This window comes from Copadichromis virginalis, linkage group LG2, assembly GCF_057382275.1.
Source record: "Copadichromis virginalis isolate Kocher_CV1m ecotype Utaka linkage group LG2, C_Virginalis_male_GT1.1, whole genome shotgun sequence".
NCBI classification, from domain to species: Eukaryota; Metazoa; Chordata; class Actinopteri; order Cichliformes; family Cichlidae; genus Copadichromis; species Copadichromis virginalis.
In genome coordinates, this window is record NC_140619.1 from 36964203 (window position 1) to 36990495 (window position 26293).

The following is a 26293-nucleotide window of genomic DNA, read 5'->3' on the forward strand; positions in this document are numbered from 1 at the left end:
ATTAAGATTTGATTTATCTTCTCAAATGCTCTATGTCACACTTCACTTACTTTACATCCTCTCTTGGCAGAGTCAAGCAACAAATCAGTTATGTGCCAAGGGTACTCAAATGGTACATAAAATCTTCATCTATATTTCCGTGATGGGTTTTCTGTTGAGGGTGAAAGATGATCAGGTGTACAGAGATGCCCTGTGGGTCAAAAGGACGGACAATGGCTTTGTCCAAGTCCTAGGACGAGAATGGCTGTCCACGCCTCAGTTCCTTTCCATCTGCCTTTTCTGTTTGGCTGCTGATAAATATCCTTATCTATGAGAAACAGGTGATAGATTTTAAGCCGTACGTCTCCACAGAACTCTTCTCTCATCTGCTCTATTGATATCTCACATCTACTAAACCATCCACGTTGCAGTATGAGGCACCAACACCTTCTGGGCCTCTTTGCCTCAAATCATGTTAGCTCCACTTCCTTTAGGATTGCCTCTAGGGCTGCCCCAATGAATAACATCTATCAACACCCTAAAGTGGAGGCCAGGAGCTTGTGGAGGCAAAGAGCTTTAGCCCTCAACTCAGAGGCACCCTACAGCAATAGTCCCTATCAGATATGTCACACATGTTTGAAGGTGTGTGTGTGAAACAGCCAAGGAGAACAACTGCCAGAGAGGTTGAGAGACAACACAGAGAGATAAAACGATGAGTACAACATATGTGTGAGCAAATTAATTGCTAAGGGAATTACGATCACTATCACTTCCTGTGATGTAATTTAAGAAACAAATGGCTGACTTTCTCCCAGATCAGGGGAAAGATGAGAAAACAGCTGCCAGCCTGAACATACTGTGATTGTCTGCATACGGGTGATGTGGTTAACAAACAGAGGCGTAATATGCATTAGCCATCATTTATGTCACGAGGTGGTTGGAAATAAATGAAAACTGGAATATCCTTTACCAACCTCATCTTAAAGACATTTTCCTTTGGACTTTTTATTTGCCTTCCTTTTTGCAGATTCATCCACTTTCTGCCATAAAAATTTCATGAGAGAAAATAGATAATTTAATCTTCATTAAACATACAAGGAGCTCACTCTCTGGCCTGGCCAGCTGAATTAACTGCTGGGCTTCGAGGGATTAGACTGTTAGGCTGAAATTCCGTAACTCCGACGAGCTTTATATCATTGCATCTCTGTTTCTTAATGGAAATAAGATGATCATTCTCTGTTCGCTGTCAAGTAAGTCCTTAAGAGACTTACTTGACAGAACAGAGGAGGGAACTTTTGATGGACTGACCTGTGAAGGTGAAGCCGGAGACTCGGGCAGACAAAGGAAAGGAGAGAGGCCGTGGTTTGGGATTGTAATGACATTGAAAAGGTGGTAAATAAATAAGATGGGCTTGGATCTCTTTGAAATCTGATTGATGTGTCTTTTGGGATGCCCCCCAGTATGAAAGACCTACTGAGTCTGTGGCTTTCATCCCTGACCGAAAATCGATGAGCCAGGATGTATGAGAGGCTCCTGCTCTCTACCCACCAATCTCCTGCCAGATTCCCAACTGTCTCACAAGAAAGGGAATAAGAGATAAAAAAGGTGTATGGTAACTTGTGTCTTTTTAGTAAAACTTAATTTTAAATTACACTACAGCAAAAGGAAAAACAAAAGCTGCAATACACCCCAAAAAGGAAAAGCAACCTTCAGAAATTAACTTCCTGAAATGAGCCTGAACTCCAAAACAGCAACATTGTTTCCCTGGTCTCCATCAATCCATCCACTTTCTGTGTGTTGAATTAGGAATGGCTGGTGTAATTGCATAACACATGAGTATGGCCTCGCGGGTTAGATTTTCCATCTTACACAAAGTGGAGACAAGGAAATAGGAAATGCTTCTGGAATTGGGTGTAATTAAGACTGACGGCGGCAAGAATTGTGCTCAGCCTGACACTTGAGGTAGTCTGCTGAAGTATGGTTTAGCCTAAAGGACGACAAAGAACAGCATGCTGGGTTTAAATGAACTCCTTTCAACGCAAGTGAAGATTCTTGTATGACTAACGGAGTCTCTCTCACACACACTGCTCGCTTAAGGATGACAGGAGGTTAATCAAGCTTTAAAGCATGAGATTACAACAGACATGACAAGCAGGATTGAATAGATTTGCCACAATGTGTGCTATAACTGTTCTGAGAACCTTTTCTAACAGAAAATTCAGGGACTGGATTGTCATCCCTGAGCCAGACAGAAACCGCATTTACACATAAACATAGTACACAAATAATACTGCTTCACTGACCCGAAGAATATGTTGCTATTCTTGACGTACTGCAAAAATATTGTAGTACGTAAAACAAACAAACAAAAACACCACCAGTTCCCCACCTTACATGCTGAAATAGCAACCCAAAGACAAGCAGACACGTTGTTACACAATATGGACACATTGTCCTCTTTCATTGGATGAGACAAGGTATCCTTATTTTGCATAGCAACTGATTACATTTAGAAAGAAATGTTCCCCTCTTATCACCTCAGAGAAGAGACTCCACACGGCAGTTTATCAAACCAGGATGGGGCTTCATATAAATAAACAGGGAGCTGTCAGTAAACAATGCATTCTAGTAGTTTCACAGTGCTGTGCACTTGGTGGGAGGGCAGGGATTTATCGTAATGACGCAAAATCCATCATAAAGAAAAGTGTCATCCTGGTTACTTCCCAAAAATAAGAAAACAATTTATGGGCACAAAATATGAAATTAACAGGAGGTTAATCAAGGCGAACAAAATCGTTTTAAATAAAGATGGGCAGTATCTAGTTTTGTAATTATGTGATCTCACTGGTCACATATTATTTCATATTGTGCAGTGGTGTCAGAAGTTTCACCTTTGGTATTTGCAGGAAGTAGTAGTTAAGATGGATGTCCTCAGTGAAGGTTTATCCCACTATGACAGGCCTGCCCAATCCCGGTCCTCGAGAGCTACCGTCCTGCAGCTTTTAGATGCATCCTTGTTCCCACACACCTGAATCAAATGAATGGCTTGTTATCAGGCCTTTGCCAAACATGATGGCATGCTTAAGAGATCAAACCATTTGATTCAGCTGTGTTGGAGTAGGGATGCATCTAAAAGCTGCAGGACGGTAGCTCTCGAGGACCGGGATTGGGCAGGCCTGCACTATGAAGTTCCTTTCAAATTTGGCAAATCATATAATTGATGTTAAGAGTTGTGGTGGTGGTTTTAGTGAAAATTCTTTGCTTTTGAAAGTCCAAACACAGTCAGTTTTAGCAACACTTTATTTTTTCATAAGCGTTAGTGACCAAGGATGATATTCATGAAGCTTTCACTGTAAGTCAGACTGAATGCAGACATCTCTGCATTCATCAACGAAAAAAAGGTGACTATTTTACCACTTCAAACCACTGCATCACTCCAGCAAAAACATTTAGTTACAGGGAAAATACTTTCACAAGTGCTTTTATACTGACTTCTATGTTTATAGAGCAATGCTTGTACAGTAGCATTGATGAAGCTACAATGTGCCACTCTCATCCTTCTTCTGACCCTCTGTCATAAACAAGACTCTAATATACTTTAAAGAAATTACTCATATGGGGCATGCTTGTGACAACATCATTATTCAGTACCACAGGCATGGCCAAGTGGCTTTCACAATAAAATGAACAAGGTTAGGTTTCTACGACCCTGCCAGGCTTGTAGAAACTCAACAATTCCAAATCAATTCATGCAACATAGAAACAAATAAAACCTTTGTCAACCAAATGTTCTTGGAAGTATTAGACATAGTGGCGCTAATATGAGAGCTCTAGTATTACCAATCTGTACTTCCACTCTGGACAGCAGGGTTTAAACACATTCACAGCTGTTGTTGTGCACAGAGCCCAGCCTAACTTTACGTAATAGGTTCACACCTTAAATATAACCATTAGGTTGTTCCCATATAAGAGTTTAACGATCTTTAAAAACATCAAGTGTTAACTTGGCATATATAAACTTTTTCACCTCTTTAGATGTCCACTTAGAGGTTATATCAAAATAACTGTTGGATATGTGTGATTAAAGAACAAAAAACAAACAAACCAGCATACAAAAAGTGCAACATGACACCTTTAAGATACATCCACAAGCACAGTATCAGGTTCTTGGACATGCAGCAATAACAACAAAAATACAGGGAGCCTGCAGAGCATAAAAAGCAAGAATCCTTTAGAAGGACACTGTGAGCTACTGCGCATCAGCTTGACATTCAGGGAAAAAGTAGGTGTAATACACAAAAACCTTGTGAGTGACCAAAGCACTGAGGTCCACAGACCTCTCCATCAGAATATTGGCTCAACATCACTAGAAGACAGGAAGTGCTATCATGCTGTGACAACAGGCTTTTAGGAAGAGCACAGAAATTAGATGACAACTGTAGCTGCTCCATAAGACAGGAACTGTGCTGAGACAACTTCCTTCGAGTAGTGCGGCCACGTTTAGGGGTTGCATTAATCTTACGAGGTGCATTAAGGATCGAGGTGCTAATGCAAGGCTAAGTCATTTAATTACATATGGATTCTGAAGACAGAGCGTAAGATTCACGCTGTCACCCAGCATTAAAATCATTAATGTCCAGTTCAATTTTCTACTCTACTCCTGCATGGTTTAATGTGATCCTTTTATCACACAATACTAATTCTAGTAAGAAAATATGCTCCAACTTTTACATTCTTATGAATGACAGAATATTTTCTGTATTTGTTTTTAAAAATTACCGATTTTATCTGAGATTAGTTTGTTTGCAAGTCTTGGTTCTAATCTCTACTTCTAATATACATAATACAGGTTTTTGTCAATTCATGTCCAAAAACACTGGGGCTGGTATTGTACTTCTTAGGGATATTTGTACCTATGCTGGTGCAAAAATGGTGTATAAATAACAATAATATAAATAACATTGTATATCGATATTTTATGCACTTGATGTGACACTGCAAATGATATTCTCTTATAGGTCCTGTGATTTTTATTTCATTTTGAAACATGTTTTTGGTGACAGCAACTCTTCTAACTCTGACAGTTTCAATCTTTTCTCGGTTAAATGCTCAGCACAGGACTCTGCATGTTGTAGACCAGCTCAGCATGAGTGTTTAACAGGAAGGATGTGTAAGGTATGCAGCCAGGAAAAGTGCAGCAAAGGTGGTATTTGGGTTAAAATGATAGTTAAATACACACACCTAGAGTTCTGTTACCATAATTAGCACCCGACCACCACGGGGCTGGACTGGTAGGGCTTTGATCACCTGTAACAATGTTTGGGGGGGGGGGGGGGGGGGGGAAGAAAGAAAAAAGAAGATAGAGAAGGCAAAAATGAAGAAAAAGGGAAACAGACAAAGATGCATCAGAAGTGACACATTTCAGATATTGGCAGAAGAACTCCCATAGTGTGGCAAAAAGTCCTTTAGGTTTGCTAACACACCTGCCCAAACATTCAGACACCAGCTCACAACAAACCCCCAAACAGAAATATAGCATGAAAACGTTACAGGCAAAGAATGGAGGAGGTTTTGTTTATAGAATGATGAGCAGTATTATAGCTGTTGAGACAAGAAGAAAGTGTGGGTGTGTTTGTTTGTTGTTATATAGTCTGTTATATGTGGAAAACGTAGTTAAAAAATTAAACCTCAGCCATGGCCGTTCTGTCTGGAGAAAGCATGCTGTCCCCGTGCTTTGGCTGTCTCCTACAGTCTCTCTGTGACGGACTGGTGATGATGGGCAATCAGAGAGATGTTGGGTCACATAGGTAGAGTGTTACTCCAGTGAAATGCAAACTGATTTTTATACCTATTTAGTATGAGAAAAAATAAATTCTATTTCCAGATTCCAGTTTTTGTTTTCTTTGATGACTTTAATTTTGACATCTCTTTACACTGCAGGGACAGGTGCTCATATCTACCACTGACAGACACTACTAAAGTAAAGCACTCACCTGCATGATAATCTGAAAGGTAATGCTATGCATGCAAGAAAGAGGAAGTGCAGCTACAGGTCGTGTTAGGCTAAAAACAAACTCCAGCTGTTCTGCTCTCCTGTTTGTTCTGCTTTTAACGTTTTTTTCAAGCACTTCAGCCACTGTTGTGTTTACTGTTCATTTAATGACCTCTGCAGGAGGTTTCAATTGACTGTACAGAAGAAAAATGCACCTTCTGGAGAGTGCTTCTTTGCATGTTGGATTGAGGGGAGACTAGATGCGACAGGAACTCACTGCATCTTTTGTATTACAAGAATGATCCGAAACTTACCCAACAATATTTAATATTCTATTGATAATTCTAATTCAATTACAGTATATCTATCATAAAGCATTACAAAATCATGCACCAAATATTAGTTTATTTGCAAATATGTCTGTAAATGTAAATATTGGGGAAAAACAACCTAAAATGTACTTTTTAGATATAAACAAAACAATTTCTGGTCTGCCTTTAAAATATATCCTTGTTTTACTGTTCTTCAACATCTACAGCACAATCATCCACTCCAGCCAACTGTCTTTTTTTCTCCTTTCTTTTTTCCTAATATGATTGCCAGTGTGAAGACAGCAGCACCTGTGACTCTTCTGCAGAGCTCTGACTTGCATATCAATTGACCCTTGCGCCCCTACTAGGTGGTACTCCTCTGGGCATGGCCTATTCATCATGGCAGAATGGAATACATTCTCTAAATCAGCCTCGGCCCTACTGTTAAGTGCTTCATGAATGGGAAAGGGGCAATAAATTTCTAATGACCTACACCAGGACACATGCCTCCCTTTTTTTTCTGTGCCCCCTGTTTATATGTACATATGTTTCTACATGTATCAATGCCGTATCTGTGCAATGAATCCTTGAAACAGTCGCACACGGGTACAGGCGGTGAATGAACGGCACTTTCACAGAAACATTTAATTTAAATGATAGACAGCAGTGTTGCAAGAAAGCTATTACCAACTTAAAGGGACAAGTATTTTTCTGCAGACAAGTGAAACTGACAGAAACAACAAAAAGTGCACAATGGCACCTAAATACAGTATTTTGTCAGTCGGCAGTCTGTCTTACCGTTGCGTGGTGTCCGTTTTCGCCGATCACGGAAGGCGGCCCCTGACTGCAGAGCCTCCATCAGGGAATCCATCACACCGGTTTCGTCTCCCTCTGGGAGAAAGCACATAAGAAAAGCACAAATGTTATGCTACAGCTCGTACATTATCATAGTAAAGTGCATAATAACTACAGACACACTTGTATGACACACTATATGGCTCTAATTTTAGGCATCGTGTTGTGGGTGCTCTCTGACTACAGGTCACCATATATCACAATAAAAGAGTGCTTTATTCCTGAATAAGCTATAAACAATCCCTGCAAGTGCAAGAGCATTGAGACAGAGGCCTGTCACTGAAGCCTGCCTTTTTTTCAGTAAACAGCTGGGGAGGAGGAAAATACACTTAAGAGTTTAGTTTAGAGTTTAGAGGAGCCTCAGGATGAAAGCATCCAGTGATGGTCATTGACAGATATTCTTTCTGTGGCTAACGCAGGGGAGCTAAGTGCTCTTTACAAAGATTTAGTGTGGAGTCGCTCAATACCCGAGCGCTCTGTCTTGTTTAGTCAATGACACAGGGACTGGCCTTCGAAAAACATTCCCCTCGTCCACCATTCCAGCTGTTGTGTGGATCCACGAAATAAGAGGAGTGGAGGCAGCCAGGATGGCTGACGGGACAGGTAGAAGACACTTAAAATGTCCACAAGGCCAAGACTATGAGTAGTTGTGGACATACTGTGCACATGCAGTATACCACTCAATGGAAACTGGGTTCAGAAAGAGGCTTAGGTTCTATATCTGGGTCATCTATCTTTACGCCCTGATACTAATGAGTCAGAGGGGCACCATTTTTATCTTTCTGGTCCAGAACAGACATTATTTTAAACTAGGATCATTAGGTTGAGTTATTGTGGAGCTGAAGACTCGGTCATCAATTCTTTTGCGCATATGAGTGAACTAGCTCTTTCCCAGTGTTTACCATCAGGGTCCAGGCATCTTATTTCTGCACTGCGCTCAGATGAAGGGAAATGTTCAAAAATAAGTGGAGACAACTGGTACTTTTCCAACTCCTAGGATGATCAATCTTTCGTTATTTGTGTGTACACAACACTCAGGCAAATTGAATTTATGAACAAAACATAGTGACATGGATTGGTACACAAATACTTTGAGGAGGCGAGTGAGACCTGTACATGTTTCTTGTTATTGTCCTTCAGCAATAAACCATCCCACCTGCAATCATTCATGGAAGTAAAAGAAGACAGTACAACTAAGAATAGAAGCATGTCTTATGCTTAAAAAAGCATCTCTTCAGTCGTACTCACTAATTTTACTCTCTATCTCATTCCTTCTCTTTCTTCCTCAAGTTCTTCCCAAGGGCTACTTTGAAATCAAAGTATCTGTTCCAACTGTGTGCTGTGCTTAAAAGCAATCCTGATTAAATCAAGCTTAATTAGACCAGCTTTATCAGAACAAAACCAAAGCTGCGCCAAGTAGTGCTTATCTCAAATTGCAGCACTACACCTCAGATAGCAAGCTCGTCGGTTAAAAAGGGGGAGCATGGGTTTCATCTCCTGTGGACCTGGAGAACAATATGTTGAACAACTTGCAGCCTCTATAACTATATCAAATCCCAAGATCATTAGGTACTCGTTCTTATGTAGGCTAGTAAGGACACACTGTGAGTCTGACACAACGTGTTAAGTGGCAGGTAAACATTTATCTACAACCACTGTGGTACAAGAAACTTTTTGACAGCTCCTTCTTCACTGCCTTCTTCGTGGAGACCTAAACATCACAGGGGGCACCTGACACTTTGATCAATTCGTCCTACTTCTAGCTTAACTGTAGCACAATTCATCATTTGTAATGGCCAGGACTTTGGAGCCCTAGAAGACGGAGGTTCAGGGAGAGGACTGCAGACAGAAAGAACCAAAATGACTAAAATGGGAAGCGTTCTCCCCAGTTACTTCACAGCGTTCAATTAACTATGTCCTAAGCTGTCCAAAGCTTAAACTTGAGCAGGTCTTTGCCTCACCAAGAACTTCTCCCAACTGAGCCTTCAGACTGTCTGAACTTATTAACACATACACATGGTGTATATATTCTACAAATCTGCAAAGACAAAGTAAGCATTTATTCGGGGAGAAAACTGCACATTATTTGACTACACTTATTCCACTAATCCTCAAAGCAAACTTTCTCCATTGCTTACTGTAACATTGGCCACTTAAGCAGATATTTCTGCCTTATTCCTGCAATTCACTCATCTTATTTTGAGCTGTTAAACCTAAGGCAAATATTCATCTGCTTCTCATTAGCAGCTCTGGTACACTGCATGGTGTGGAATTACAGAAAAGCTAACCTTTTATGCCCACAGATCTTTCTCAAGAGGAAAGATCCCCTCTGCTCACAGGAAATTGCTTTCTAAATGGGTTAAGATGGGCTAAGACCCAAGACATTGACAAACCCTTCCAGTGATGAAACACCTATGCGGACAGCCCCGAGGTCCTTAATGATCTTATTAAAGCTTCTGGAAGTGTGGAACATGGTGGCAGCTTTTACACTTTTAGGTATTTTCTTAAAGAGTTAAATCTTTAAGATCACAACCAAAGCTATGAAACTTTACCTCCCAGATAGAGATGATCTACTGTTTCCATTTATTTTCTTTGATCCTGCTTACCTCACTTTACCTGGATATCAGGTAGTAGCTGGCCCCAGAAGCTGAGCCAACTGTAACGGAGTTCTAGGGATTGGCTCTTATATTTACAAGCAGCACTATCACATTTTATAATTAGGAGGGATAGAAAGAGCAATGCGGTGTCAGAAGGATTGGGATAAAAACTAAACTTGTAAGATTATTATTTCACTAAGAAAAAAGTACCTTCAGTAAGAAAAGTATCATTCACCAATCCCAGGGGCACTTTAACTTTGATAATAGTAAAGGGAGGTAGGGGAGGGATAGGAAAAGGATGAGCAGAGATACGGCAAGCGTATCCTTGATTATGTACTATTATGTAAGCATAAGATAACAAATGAAAGAATTAAGAAGGATCAGGAAGAACACACAGTCAAAGTCCACCCACAGAAGGCAGCACTGGGAACCAAAGTAAAGAGGTGGGGTGGGATTATTGACATGGACTAGTGGAGCAAGGCAAGACACGAGGGTGTGAAAGCCTTCTTCAAAACTTTGTGGCTAGGTTTTTTTCTTACTTTTAATCACTTCTAAAACATATACTGCAGCCTGGACTCACATTTCATGTGATACAAATTCCTGTTTCACATTTGTTTAGTAGCTAAATAAATATGTTTATTGCAGATTAGTATAGCCACAAGCAAGTATATGTTCTACTAACAAAAGCAGCATGAGGAATGTAAAGGTAGGAAGAGGGAGAAAGACTCAGACGTGGATGCTCATGATGAATTAACTGAGATATGGTTCTTGCAAGTTTTGCAGAAATCCAATGTATCACCGACGCCTCCTTCAGAACACTTGTCAGTCAATGACCAATTAGAACTAAAAAGCTTACATAATGTACACAAACTAAACAAAAAAACATCTATTTTTAACTTAGGCCAATTAGAATCAGTCATCTACAACACTCAAAATATGCACTGCAATGTAAAAGAACAGCTGTCACCTTGAAAATGTGACGAAGCATAATTATTCGAAACAGAAAAGAGAAAGAGAAACATGTACCATGCACCAAAGGCATGGCACTGCTATAATTACACAGGAGTGTCAACAATGCCTGTTCATAAATTCAATTTGCTTTCTGTCATCCCCTGCATGTTTTTTTTTCTGGGGAGAAAAACCACAGTGGATCAATTGAGAAATCAATTTCTGATGGCTCACATGCTGCCTTCATGATTCATTGAGGGGAAAGAGACAAATAATTCTTAGAATCCTAAAAAGCTTCTGGCTTCAAGTATGGATTTCTGATATAATGGCAAATTATGATATCCCGTATGCACCAGTACGACAGGTTGGTCAGCAAAAACAAAAAAAGCTATTTATGTATTTCAATCAATCGTATTTTTTTTCCACTATCCTCTAAATTTCTATTCACTTAAAATACTTTGCTCTAATCAAAGTCTCTCAACATAAGGCATAGGAGAGCTGTCTATTATCCACTACTATCCTTCCACTAGCAAATTCCTGAGGCTCATTTGCACTGTAATGAGATCTAATGAGAGCTTACCGGCCTTGTGCTTGATGAATTGAACCCACTGTGAGAGAAGAACACAGTGAGAGTTTAACCTCACTGCAGTCACCCTTCATGACTTTAGTAGACAAGATTAGAAGGGAAAGGAAGAATAAAGAGGAGAGGAACAACTCATTCTTAGTTGTTTTCTGCTTGCTGGGATTGTTTTTGAACACATTTGAGCCCATCTGTTCCCCCACAGAAAGTCACCTGTGCAATTAACCTGGACCATTAGCCGTGAAACAAAAGCCTCGGTGGAGGGGGGTGGGTTTCTGCTTTATGGCCAGGTGGAGAGGCAACAACCACACTTTCTTTTAATCTCATCTCATCTCTCCAGTCTCACTTGCATGCACCTGGTTTTGTGTTATTTTCACACCTGAATTCAGGCTCGGCCGGCAACCACCTGCATTACTCAACACCCCCTTCCTCTCACTGCCCTGCTGCCTGCTCTCTAACTAGCTAGCTTTGAGCACAGTAACTCCTTCTACTCACCCACCTGCCCTCCTGCCACAGCAGAGGGCAGACAAAGAGCATTACTGCCGCAGAGAACACAAACGCCCAAAGGAGAGGAATCGTGCACCTGTTAGATGTCTTTCTTTTTGTTTTGACCCTTTTTTGTTACCATATCCCTGCAGTATCGCTGCCCGTGACGAAAGCTTTGGCACAATAATCTGAGAAACTTTTCAGAATGGCCGTAGTCTTTAATAAGCGTGTGCAAGCTTCCTAGTTCCACTTGAATGAAGAATGAAAAAAGAAAGGAGGACGAATGGGAATTGAAGGGTAAACCGGCTAATACAAAAGAAAATTTGCCTGCTGATTGGTCTGGACTGTTTTACTGTAACAACTAAATGAGCAAAGCCACTCATGTCCTCTCTAACTCAATTAGGGATGCTCCCACAACTCTCCATTCCAGAAGGAATGCCAGTCTTGCTACTACTTAACTTGTGCTGTGAGGTCCTGTTTGGCGCCAGGGTCAGGGGAAAGTAAGTAAGGAAGACACTCAGATCCAGAAAAACGTCTCGCAGTTACTAAAGGTGGGTGGAAGGTGAACGGTGCATTGTGCTGACATGCAAGTACAGAGAAATGGTAGGCTGGCCTGGTCACTGCAGGCTTGATCTCACACACTGAAAGGATGACTGCCCTGACTACGAGAGACTGGAGGAAACGTGCAAAGAAGTTGGATGTCGACAAGGGAGAGATGAAAGTGGATTAGCCGCCGTGGCGATTTGCATTCTGTGGTGGAACGAAAGCCCTAGCGATGCCCCGAATAGCTGGATGCATGAATAAGTAAACAAACAAAAACAAAAATAAACCCTCCATCTGGATGGATGCTGCTAGGCCCCGAGTGAGAAACAGTAGGGAGGGGACACTGGGAAATGGGAAGGGGGGAAGAGAAATGCTTTCAACATAGTCATCACCACACTCTGTTTCCTCTGCTATCATTTGCTTCTACTGCCTGCAGGCCACCCAAGTTAGCATACTGCTATCACCATCTATCCATTGCTTTTGGCTAGTTTGGCCAGTAACACCAACACACAAACAACAGCTCCAACCCAGCACTGACAGATGTTAAGATGACACAGTTTAGATGAGCCACATGGGGTCATCGTGTCAGGGTGCCAGCAGGGCCATGCCTGTCCTCACATCAGAGAAGACCACTATTGCCCTTTTTCCATTAATGAGGTTCTGCTTAATTTAACAACATTATGGTAGTGACTGACCCACATGAATCTTTTGAAGTGACCTCGCAGCAGGCCATATACAATAAGGTCTATACATACTTTAATGGTGTCTTCTATATTCTATATTTCACCTCATACAACACTTTTCTTGTGTCATTGTCTACTCATCAGCTATCACAGCAAAAAGCTGCTGTTTAGCTATTGTGAAAAGCCGCAGTGCGTATAACTCTTAGGTCATTGTCTTTACAAACATTCAGCTGCTTGTGAAAAAGTCCATGCAAAGATTTCGGCTTAACATTTTAGTGTCTCAAGGCTGGGTCCTTGAGAGGGAATGGTGTTTTATTGTGCAATGCTATCTGCAGCAATGATGGAGGTGTAATGCGGTTTGGTTTAAACCTCAAATCTGTAAAACATAAACAAGTGAACAATGCCGACTTTGACTGTGCTTTTCGGAAACATGGACAAGAAATCTAAAATATTGGTGCTACATCAACATGACAGGTTCTGATGGCAGTTTCTAACGTAAAGTACAATCAATGGAATCTTGCCTGAATGGTAAAAAAGTACATATGTGTTTATAAAAACCTCGCCGCGAAAAACCAGGGTCAGTTAAAAGATCAGGTAAGATTAATGCATTGCCAAATAGCCAGTGGAAGAATACTCAGCTGCTCTAAAGATTGTGGATTTCATCCATCCTGCACAGAGTAGAGTCTTTATTTTTGGTGAGTGGCATATTTGGATAGTGGATGCAGTTTTGGAATCCAGATCAAGATAACATCTGAACCAAACCCCACATGGGCTGTTCACATCAGTGAAAGGCGGTGCTGCCTGGGGAAGCTAAATGGATTTGACGGTCTTTGTAACGAGGGTAATTAGGTTTGATTGACTGTAAAGTGACTGGTGAGGTCCAGATCTGGGAGGGGAAATGATCAGACACTTGAATCACCCACAAATTAATGAGATTCAACTGTGCCGGAGCTGATTTCACCAAGCAGAAGAAGAATATTTCTGAAAGCAATGGGAGAGAGAATACTGCAAGAAGGAATGTTCCATCCGTGCAGAAGGAAACAAAGTCAGAAATGACAGTGATTAGAGATGAGCTTCCTAAAATTACATAAATAACACACTTTTTGTTTTTGTTTGCATTTCTCCTAATACTAAAGAATATCAGAAAATACACCAGTTCACCTTGAAAAAGTGATGCAAAATGCAGACAGATAAAAACTATTCCCATGCTGCCTTTAATTGCTAATGAGTGGGGTATTTATCATGAAATACTAAAAGCTTCCCCATAAAGCATGAGGGTCACTTTAATATGCTGACGTTTAATTTTAGAGATGTACTGGAAATATCAAAATCGGGGAATTTAGTGGATGACTATTTTATTGTATTACTTTCATTTGCAAAATGGCATTTTTCAACAAAGTGTATTTAATCCTTGCATGCCTTTTTCCCTACATATTTCAGTTTATTCTATTTGGGCCAAGAGCACTGAAACGCAGTCCTCTATAATCTCTGTGCCATCATCTCCTTGAGGCAGACCCCGATTCTTACTGGAGATACAGCACAATCTAACATGCTGTAATTTATTAGAATAGGTCTATGACAGCAGATAATCCTGGTGCCCTTGTTCTTGTCTTTCAGGGTAATAGCAGAATTCACCGGTCCATATGCAGAAGTTTCAGATGATGGCTTGCACTTTTTGCACTCTAAATTGAGACAGCTTACATGCAAGGACAAAGAAAAAACAATTTGTTCAAAGTTTGGCATTACACTGCACTTACATCCACATGCAAATGTAGAAAGAGATTTCATTTTCATAAGTCATCACAAATCACAAATCTATAACTAGACAAGGAAGGCATGGCTGGTCTTTCGAAGATATTATTGTTTGTGGAAAAACAGGTTTTATATATCACTGTTGAATTCTGAAAGGTCTATCCTTGTTCGTCATATTATATATCAAACAAGAAGGTCAGTTTCAGTGCTCTAAAACTGGCTTCATTTTCTAAGCAAAGGTGAGGAAAAGAGAGAATATGTCTCAGAAGTATATATTTTTTCCCCTGGGTTTTGACCTCCGTGTCTCTATAAGCTATCTCCCCTGGTAATATTGTTTGCCATGTCTGCTGTGCTGTGGAGCCACATGCATACCTAGACAGCCAACCTGTCCAACCCACTGCCGCTTGTCAAACCCTGACTATGATCACCTGGCTGGCATGGCTGCAAAGCAAGTATGCACTGGCCTACCGGCAGCTGTCAGTGTCACACGAAACCATCAATCTGCATCTCTACTGCTGTCATTCCTGACAGGGCTCTGCCGGCCACAACCAGCCAGCCAGCTGCAGAGAAATATGTAATTTTAATTTAGCATGCCACAATAATTGACACTTGCTTTTCAGAAAAATAAATTCTTTGCTAAAAAAAAGAAGAAATAACTTAAAAAGCACTATTATGACAACATGTTCATAAGAGGGTAAATTTGATTCACATTCCAATACATTCTAATGTATGCGTAAAGTTACATGTATGTCATCTTGATTGCACGTTTAAATGTTACACTGTGTCTAACCTAACTAAGCTAATTTATCTTATATACATTGCATATACTCCTTATATACAAGATAATGAGGTTGGATAAATAGAAACTGTAGAATAAAGAACACGTAATAATTACATAATTACAATTACATTAAAATGAGCAACAAACGATATTTTACACAGCAGGGCTTGAATTATTGGAAATGTTGCTTAATGTCTGTTGGTTTGAACCTTGGCTCTGGGACTTTTAAAGACACTGAGAGAAAATGTCACATAGTCAACCTCAACCAGATGTTTTGTGAAAAAATATGAAGGTGAATACACTATGTGTCATCCCAAACACAAACATTTCGCCTAAACATATTTATCTGCTGTAAAAATCCCAGTGAGCGACCAAATGTATGGATCCACATTCTGTCAGTGTGTCTGCCAGCTGTTGCAATGGACTGACGCTGGGTGGGCTCTAATTCTGTCTCTAAAACAATGATCCCTTTGCAAGTAAAACTTAATCATAAAAACAGCATCTGTGCAGCCACTGCGTTTAGTAATACCCTGTAGTACAATTATAAGAGCTGATTTTACTGAAATATAGTTTTCCATTCAAATATTTTTCTTTTGAGATCCGCAATTAGTAAAGTAATAAAGTTGGATAACATTTCATTGTGTTTCCAACTGAGTTAGCAGGCAGTTGGTACACTCATAAAAGGTAATGTGAACTTCGAAAGTTATAACCAGTATGCTTTAAAGCTTTATATTCTTCAGGTTGACAGTGTATTTTTAGATGTTCACGTCGCGAAGGGAACGTTTACACAGAACCTAGATTAGGTTTGGTTTTGTATCTTTTTCTGAGAAAAATAGACAAAAAAAGAAAACAAATTTCTCATGGACTAAATAAAATGTTTGACTTATTACTTTTTTCTGGTTGCGTGTTTATTTCCTTTTATGTGCCTTATGCCAAGCTGAATTGGGCTCAAAGAAGCATGTGTGCTTCCTGGCTCTGTTCAAAGCTTAGTGAATTTGACTGGGGTATACAGTTGACATGTGGGTTCAGACACTTGCCCCAGACGGGGGCACTGACCTCAGAGATGCCAGCCGAGCAAGCAGCCAAAGGGGTCTGCTACTCTTCACAAATGCCTTAGAGAAGTAAAGTCCAGATGCTCTACCATGCTTGGGCACTTGACACACTCAGCATGCTGTTTGTGACATTGTTTCATATGCTGCAATAAAAAATATCCTGCTGCGCTGAGCCATCTTCTCGTGTTTTAGACAGAACCATTAGTTTGGATTTATTCTACAGTGTTCAACAGTTATTTCCAGTGAAGTAAAGTGATTTAGTAAATGCTGAACATCTGGTCAGTTGAAGAGAATATGGAAATCCACTTAGAGCAAATTAAAACAAATGGGGTGACTGGGTAATGATTTCATAAGCAATTTCCTACGTTAGGATTTCTAATACTTCACAAAGAAAACGTGTTCAGCGCTTGTCTCATCTATCAATCACGCTTGTTGACGAAGTGTGTGTGTCACTGAACGTAGAGAGAGCATAATTGCAAGTTTTATCAACTAGGAAATGGGATTTTTCGGGGGGGAAAATGATTGTCCTACTGCATTTGTCCGTCAACCCTCCCCCACCCTGGTGCCATCCTGGCACAAGCTAAATGAATTAAACTCCCATTAAATATGTATTTCGTTCTTAATCATTTGCAAGCGAAGAGGATTAGGTTGCAATTTGTGAAATGACATCAAATCTATCCCTTCTCAAAAATAGCCTCTTGAAATGGCATTAAACTGAATACTATGATCCATCAAAGACTCTCTTAAGCAATAAAATGAGAAAATCTGTAAATCCATAAAACAGATAAGACAATGACCTGAGCATAATTCTCATAATACAACAGCCATATGTTTACTCTAGCTGCTTATGTTAATGGATTTGCAATCTAAATTTATTTATATTTGATCTCATTGTCTCTCTCTCTCTCCCTTCCATCTATATATTTAGCCTACAAACAAATTTAGTATACAATAAAGACACGACTATTATAATTCTAGCCTTTCAACCTTCGAAAACACTAAATTATTTTCAGACATAATTAATTAAAGGTGTATTAAAGGTATTAAACGATCCATCTCTGGAAACATTGCTGACGCTCAGGCTGAAATAGTGATGTGAAAATAACTAATTCGGTAGCACATGTAGAATTGTAGAACAGGATTGGAGAAGAAAGCCAAGAATCTTAAGCCAAAGCTGTTAACTGGAGAGAAATGGAGGGAAAAAGTAAGACGTGAAAGCACCAAATATCCTGCGATGTGTGTTCAAACCACACAGCTTAAAGGGAAGCTAAGAGAAAACAGAAGCACAAACCACCAAGCTGCTGTAACCTCCAACCTGCTTCTGGCTGAAGTTCAGATTCTCATTCACAGAGAACATTTAAAAATCTCTGCATTTGATCGATCTTCCTCTGATTACATTCCACATAGGCAGAAGTTAGTACTCAAAAATATGAACATTTAAAGCCCGTGTAGGTAAGAACCTTCTCATAAGAAAAAAATACAGCTCGGGCTTGATACAACTTGAATTTTAAAGTGCATATTTCATAATTTCAAAGGTCATTGTTATCGCAAGAGTCCAACGAGCTAGGTGCTGGTGCTGCTGGTGCACAATCCCCACTATCTCCAAGGCCGCAGGCAACGTTGCCCATGTCATCCTTATGTTTTATTCATACGAGTCATATTATGGCATTCAGAAACTGAGATCAAAATCTGCTCTGGCAGAAATATTTAATATCATACCTACTTCTCTATCCTTCTCCATCTGGTTAGCCAGAATGAGAGAGAGGGGTAGACAGGCTCCCTCAGCTCAGACATGTTGGATTATTAAAAGTGAGGCTTTCAGAGAGGTCACTGCTTAGGAAAAAGAAAATGCAGCATGCATCAATTATCTTGGAGAGTTTGTGGCATACTGAGAACTGTCTTGTCACATTTCCCAATATGGCTGAGCTACAGAGAGGTCTCTGCCTGGTGCTGACATTTAGAAGTTGGTAAATTGTGAAAATCCCAGTCAATTTGTGCAAGAAAAGAAGAAAAAAATGAAGAAGAAAAGAACACACTGACTGCTCACAAAGCCCCTCCAGGCTTGAAATATCTTCTCAGTGTCATTGGCATAACTACACACAGGCACCCAGCTCTGTCACTATTATTTTTCATGTGTGAACAACTGTGACTTTCATTGATCAATACACGGCTTACTGGCATTGCTTGAGGACACAGTCTAATTCTAGCTATTTGCAACATTAAATGTAACATGCCGCCTGAAAACAGCTTCGACAAGACCAATGGATAAATGGGCCAATGGACTAATAAAATGACCACAATCATATTGGACGTGCCTTCTGGAGAACAAGCTTTTGCCTTTTCTATATGTCGTGCACAGCTTTCAATCTTTACATGCCCACAAATATTTCCTTGCAAGTTCTTTCGTATCCCGATGGAAGCTGGTAACAAAACTGAACGATATACACTATGTAAAATATGTATAACATTATACATGTGTGTCCTTTATGAAAAAATATGTCTTTCTACATACATGGACGAAACTTGACGTAACGTGTAAACATAACCTCTGTTTTGTTTGGAAACGTTGTGCTAGGTATCAAAGTAAATATAGAATTCCTTCATAGCTAAGAAAGATAAGTTCTGCTCCTCCTACACACTATCCTCTTCCTTCAGTTCAAATCTATGTGAAGCAGATTTCCACGAAATCCCCTTCCATCCTCCTGTTCTCGTGCTCCGAGTTCTCCTATCTCCGGCTCGGTGGCGGCATGGGGAGAAGTGGCATACCTTTGTTCATGTCAATCAGCTGCTTCTTCTTCTGCTGGCGCTCCTGCTTCTCACGCTCTGCCTTCTCCTTCGCCAGCTTGGCTCTCTTGATCTTCTCCTCCATCTCCCTTTTCTTGTGGTTCTCCTTCACTGCTTCCTGATGAGACACACGCACAGAGACACAAACACAGATAAAATCAGAATTTGGCTCCTGCCACAGCCACTTTTTTAAGCATATTCACTACTGTATAGTGTTCAGAAGCAGCAGCATGTCATTAGGAAATTCTACTCAGAGGAAAGTTTGATAGTTACAGATAAACTGCTGGGAAAACAAAACAAAAACAAAACAGCATATCATGCTTTATGTGTGGGGCCACAAACATTCAACTGCAAGACTTACAAAGTTTTCTTATCACAAGCTCATTTGTTATGAAAAAGACATCAATATGGTTGTATGGACATGCCGCAACATTAAAAAGTGTAGCAGAAATGTGATGGTCTCTGAGGAGGGAAAAAGATATAATCTTTGGCCTACTTCATGGCCAGCTGAAATGTCAGGAGTCAGAGAAAGAGAGATAATCAACAGTACGTATTCAGCCTTTACAAATGTGTCAGTTTGTTCTTGTGCCAACAGAGAATAAGATGCAACCAAGTGACCTTTGAAGAAAAAGTTGTCTCCCTTCAGGTCTGTGGTGCAGCCCTGCACAGGACCCATTGTAGGTGGGTGTGCACGTGGGAACGGTTATGCTGTATCTATACATATACATGCATATGTGCCTATGGTGAAAGCCATTTTTGCCCTCCTGCTTATTGTGGTGTTCCCCTCATGCATGTGTGTGTGCATCCGTAAGTGAAGGCATGGCCCTGTCTGTGCACTGATATAATAAGTGGCGACAGTAGGCCCCCCATCTAATGCCCCTGTGGTCCTGATGTGTGTTTCGTGTTGGCAGCTAAGACAGGGGGATTATGGGGATTGTGGGAAAGGAACAAGGAAAAAGCAGCTCATCATGCCAGTCAATAGCAGAGCCTTTCTCCATGTCCAAGGACACAAGCCCTCATTGTCACTGTCTCCTTGTTAGATGACAAGGGCAATGAGACAGAGCAAGAGAGAGATAGAGGGGTAAAGGGGTGTTGTAATAATGAAGTCGTAATAGAATAAAAGAAAGTAATTTAAAAAAATAGGGGAGAGTGTTAGTATTAACTGCATTTTGAAAATGGACCAAGTTAAATTATCTTTCTGTGGCTGAAAAAGATTTGTAAACACTCACATTTCAACCAATATTTTATCATCATCGCATTCAAGCTGTGCAAATGAAACAGATACACAAACTAGTCCGAACACTATGTTGCTATTTGGAGTTAGTAAAGCAGTGCATGGGTATTGTGGAGCAGGGAAATTATTTTACTGCTATTGTTAAATAATAAATATAATCTGCAGCATGGATATTGCATTCAGAGGTTGAACAGTGTGTGTCTTTCAGAAAGACTAAGTGGCAGGCTGACAGGAAGTTGCAGAGAGTTTGCAGAAGTGAAAGCAGGAAGTTATTTTGAGCAGCAGGCTAAGACGATCATTGCTTTAACAATGTAACAGATAGCTTTAAGATGGCCTTAAGATGTTTATGATGATGTTAATTTTGTATTTCAGATGCAGTTATAACTATTGTGTACACAATGCATATCTGTGCTTATTTGAGTTGATGTTCAGGTTCTTTAAAGGTCTTAAGCTTCACTGACGTGACTGTTCAGGTGATACATGCTGAGGGAAAACTAGAACATAGAAGGAATTGCAATACATGCTTACAAAACACTTATATATCAGGTCATTTCATATTAAGGTTTTAGTAGAGGTTCTTGGATAAAACATTTATTTAGTAGAAGACATACACATAGTCTCAGTGAGCCTCTGGTCTAGTGAAAGGTCAGAAGTGCAACAGGTGAAGAGGTGACACAGAGAGCATGTGAGGTCGTGACACACACACGAGTTAGATTTATTTAGAGGAGAGAGAGATTAGTCATGTCTGGATTGTAACGGTGAAAGTGTCTCGGTAAAAGAGGAACCGTCCTTGTCTTCTCGGCAAGAAAGAGGAACTGAAAGGTTGACCGGAGGAATCGGCCATGAAAATAGAAGATGATGTTCTGTGTTAAAAGTCATGGTTGTTTTGATATTGACGTATGTGTATATATCCTGTCTGTGACGCATGAAGGGGCGTCAGTAAATCAAGCCCTGATGGTATAAAATATCTGTTCATGCTTTGATTAAGTTGAAGACTACTTGCTGTCTGCGTACAGAGTGTCTTCCCACACGTGTGTTCATTAAAAATCATTGTTTGACCAAGAGCTTCTGGACCATGGGTGGTTTGTACTCTCCTTCCTCAATTTTGAACCTTAACAGTATATATTTAGTAAAACACTTAACTTTTTGCTCAAATAAGAGATTATTTGAGTTCAAAATGTTTGTCACCGTCCGCTGACAAGATTCATTTTGGGGATACTGTCACTGTAATGCTCGACACTTACAGCATTAGTTGCTGTAAATTATGCAGATTGCATAAAAAATCCTGTCGGCAAAACTTATTTTAAACAAACAACTAATTCTGACTGTAAACATGATTATGCAACATAATCATGCTGCTCTAATCAAACAGCACGACTAATTACCATAGCACCAAATATGTGTTCACTCATAGTGTTCGCTCTACCATTCTCTTTGGCCACCCCAATTTTGCCACTGGCAGCGACTGATTGTATCAAGTCTCATTTTCTTGGCAGCTCTGTATCGTAGGAAGACACAGAAGGGGAAACCATCATCATCATGAGATCTGCTTAACAAAAACACACCTCATACAGACAACCTGATTTAAACCCATATAACACGTAAGGCAAGAATTCGGGTTCCTCTTGAAATGCTTAGATATTGTTTATAAATTCTGAGACTAAGTTATGAAAGCACATGCGTTGCAGTTGGTCTCCAAAGCACTTTCGACCGCTCAAGATCAAAGTACAAGTAACAATGTAATTTGAAGTAACCATGAAAATGTTTATTTTTGGCCATGGCATTGGTCTCTAGGTGATGCTCATTACTATAATTAGTCGCACAATAGGTTAATTATTTATTACATTTTTTAAAAATTTAAATTAAAAAAAGACATCGTTCTGTTACTTAATGAGCTAAACAATATATAAGATTCATTAACCTCTGTGTTACTGATGCGTGTTACACTACAACACTGTATACAAAACGAGTAATGACTTTTCTATCTTACTATATCCATAACCTGAATGTTACCTTGTTGCAAGTCCCCAGTCTGTTAATGCTTTATTTTTTGTTTGTTTTTCTTTAACCTTGATTTTTTAATGCCCCTGATACCACAGAAATTAGTCCTGGGGCTCACACTCCAATCATTTATATACACAAAGGCCACTCCATACGGCACACCTGTTCAACCGCTTGTTAACCCAAATATCTAATTAACCAATCCCGTGGCAGCATTTCGGTGCATTTAGGCATGTAGACATGGTCAAGACAATCTGCTTAATTTCAAAGTGAGGATCTCAATCTGGAAGAAAGATTATTTTGAAAAAGTGACTTTGAATGTGGCAAGGCTCTTGGTACAAGACAGGCTGGGCTGACTATTTCAGAAACTGATGATCTTCTGGGATTTTCTTACACAACCCCCTCTAGGCCGTACAGAGAGTAGTACAGAAAAGAGAAAATATCCAGTGAGCAGCAGTTTTTTCAGTAAAAATGTCTTGTTGATGCCAGAGGTCAGAGGAGAATGGCCCAAACTGCTTCTAGGTGAGAGGAAGGCAACAGTAACACAAATAAGCACACATTATCACAAAGGCATGCAGACGATCATCTCTGAATGAAGAGCATAGTGAACCTTGAAGCAGATGGGCTACAACAGACCAAGTCCACACTTGGTTCCAGATCTCAAACCAACAGACCATATTTGAGATGTGTTGGAACAGCTGAGTCACATAATGCTGTTTGTTTACAGCACCTTTAGTAATCTATGCCACAAAAAATGATGGCAGTTCAGGTACTCGCAAGGTGTAACTAATGAAGTGGCCTGTGATTGTAGTGGGTCTTCGAAATACCTGATCCAAGGTGGCTGCAAAGTGCCAGCGCAAATTACATTGATGGATTATATTACCTGACCACCTGTGACACACAGTAAATCTAAGTGCAAATCGAATTTTAGTCAAGGTGTGGCAAATTTCTCATTTAATTGAGCAGAGACTTTTCAAATTCAAATGTTGCAACACATAAAGCAAAAACAGCAGCCGGTATATTTTTACTGAGTTTGCTGGTGGGCAAATGATATTTCTATTGAGCACGGGAGGTTTTTGTTCACAAACGAAATGGAAATGCTCTTCGAGAAAATACATTTAGCTTAAAAACTGGCCTTTGAATATCCACCGCAACGACTGTTATCTTTTATAGCGACAATTTAACCCCACAACCCTTAAATAAAGCTGTAAAACCCTGCATTTATGGGCCCTGGCTGTGCTCTGTATGGATGTTTAAACCGAGAGACAAAACAAAATGTGGTTTTGTAAAATAGCATCTTCAAGTATGATTGACAACATCACCACTGAAGCAGCACACTGCAGCACCGAGGCTCACAGAGGCCACGAGATGAGAGTGCGTTTCACACTCAGTGTGTTTGCGATGGAGATTGTAGGTACTCTTCTCTCTATACTTGGCTTGAAACTGAATGCTGTGGAACATCCACGTCCAACCCACCAACGAGGCCACGCAGACTTTTCCCTTTCCAGGTCCGTTCTTTCAATAATTCATGAAATGTGTTTGCTGTTCTTCCTTGACCCTTTACAACACAATACATCTCCCACAGCATGGTTCCCCTCCCATGCATACAGGTTTGCCAGTCCAATGAGGGAGCAATAAGTATTTCCAACTGCTCAGTCGCACCAGTGATCTCACACAGAGAGTGTCACTGCTATATCTCATTTGAATTTTACAAACACTACAACGCCTGGGCTTTAAGCAGCAAATGTGTTTATTAGCCATCTGTTACACTGTGTGCCAGGATGTTGGGGAAATGTCTTCAAGAAGTTATAGGTTACAGATTGTGAGACTTCTGCTCTGCAGTATACATGTATTCCCATATTGATAGGTGACCTCTAAAATCTGGTGCAAAGAATTTAATGACTGTGCACCACTAGAAGCATCCTGAGGAAATGTGACAGTGATTCAGCAAGAAGGTAGAGCTCAGTCTTTGCCAGAGCGTCATCTTTAGCATCATCAGCTTGATTATGATCATTTCTCATATTGTGAAGGAATTAGGGAGCTTTAGAAATATCATGCGGGCTAAGAAGTGGACGGATCCACCCCCACACACAGAAACCATCATTCTAATCTCTTAGATGCTCTATCTTGCTACTTTGTGAACCCAGTTTGGGTCTTTTGGTCTTATTAGAAAGTCACTCAATTAACAAGGAAGACTGTTAGTTCATCCCAGCCCATCTGCTGTGCTTTGATAACTCATTAATGAAAAAATCCTCATCCCCATGCTCCTGGTCAGGATTACGTATAAAGACCCTGCGATTGCATTTCACTCATACTCAATTTCAGAATATGGCAGCAGCATTAAATTAACAAATTGTTGGACTCTTGGAATACTGAGTCCATGTACTGAAATCAAATAATAATTCATTGGCCACAGGAAAAAAGAGAGAATGGGACAGGAGCGAGGGAGAAAAAGAGAATGAAACAGAAGGGAAATCGAGTTAATGGATTCTCTTATCAGTTACATTCAGTTCTGTGAGGACTGTCTGTCAATGCGTTTACTCAAATGCCTCATGTCGGTCGGGTGCATTAAGCCCTAGCTTTTTAGCAAAAGCAATTTAGGGTGACTGTATTGCAATGGAATTCTTTAATACTGCAGATGCTTTGTGATGTGAATGCATTGCACAAGGCAATGCAACACAGACGGAAGAAAGTCAAACAATGCAATGTCTCAATGTTGAAATAAGAGTGTGAGACACACCAGGCATATTAAGAAGTTAAATTTACTTGAATTCCAATTTGCCAGTTGGAACAAATCAGCAGCGGCTGATGCAGGTCAACCTTTTCAAAGATAAATAACATGATGCAAGTATCTCCCTAAAATTGCTTCACTGACAAGAAAAGTTAAGAAGAAGCTTTCGCTGTGCTGAAAAGAAGCTAGTGCAGTTGTTTTCACAGGGTAAGAGAAATAAAAGTATAAACAAGCATTGATTTCTTGTGCTCTGCGAGCAGATGAGATTAGCATTCCTGTCAGCAGAGCTGAAAAGCCGAAAACTATAAATAATATCTGAAAAATATGGTGATTAAAGGATTGTTGTTATATGAATATATTAACTTATAATCCAACCCCCATTTCACAAAACTATATCCCAGTCATTTCCCTCCCCTTAACCATAGAAGGAAAGTTTAAATCAGTAATAAAATATTCATCTGCAGCTATTTGCTTGAGAGAATAATTTATTTTCTTGGGTGGATGCTTCTTTTAGAGACATGCAACTCTGGAATCCTCAAGGGAGCGTTATGTTGTATGGTTGTGCACTTTGATCAGCGGGAATGAAAAGTTGGTTTCAAATGGGGATCAGAGAAAAGAGAGGAAAGGATTCAGACAAGGGGACCTTGCCATTCACATTAATAGATGGTGAAGACTGAGGGTGTGCCGTCTGGACACGGTGTCATCATCCTGACACCAGGAGCTTTCGGGGCATTGCTGGTAGGGATGACTAGACTGTTCAAGGTCGAAAATCACAGACGCTTGAATGAATGTTTAACAGACTACTTAACAGAGGATGTTTATCTTATCATTAATATTACCTCTTACACACTAATCTCCCTTGCCCTTTATTCACTGCTGTAAGTAGCAGAGGCTGTTTTTTTATTTCCCTTAATCCAATTTAAAATGCTACTTCACATTTAGTGAACCTCAAACCTTTCTCATCGCATTTCTCAGATACCGTAT

At 40.1% G+C, this 26293-nt stretch overlaps 1 protein-coding gene across 7 annotated transcripts in view; it reads right to left on the bottom strand.

Annotated features, from left to right (window-relative positions):
- diaph2 (diaphanous-related formin 2) overlaps positions 1 to 26293 on the bottom strand; it is a 373933-nt gene that overhangs the window by 42254 nt on the left and 305386 nt on the right. For 5 of the 7 annotated variants that reach the window (XM_085433575.1, XM_085433570.1, XM_085433568.1 and 2 more), the window contains 3 exons: positions 19326 to 19461; positions 7081 to 7173; positions 5221 to 5286 (listed from right to left, as the gene is read on the bottom strand). In XM_085433575.1, the coding sequence (XP_085289701.1) occupies positions 5221 to 5286; positions 7081 to 7173; positions 19326 to 19461 (295 nt within the window). The remainder of the gene's footprint in view (positions 1 to 5220; positions 5287 to 7080; positions 7174 to 19325; positions 19462 to 26293) is intronic. The other 2 variants (XM_085433569.1, XM_085433574.1) reach the window with 2 other exon arrangements.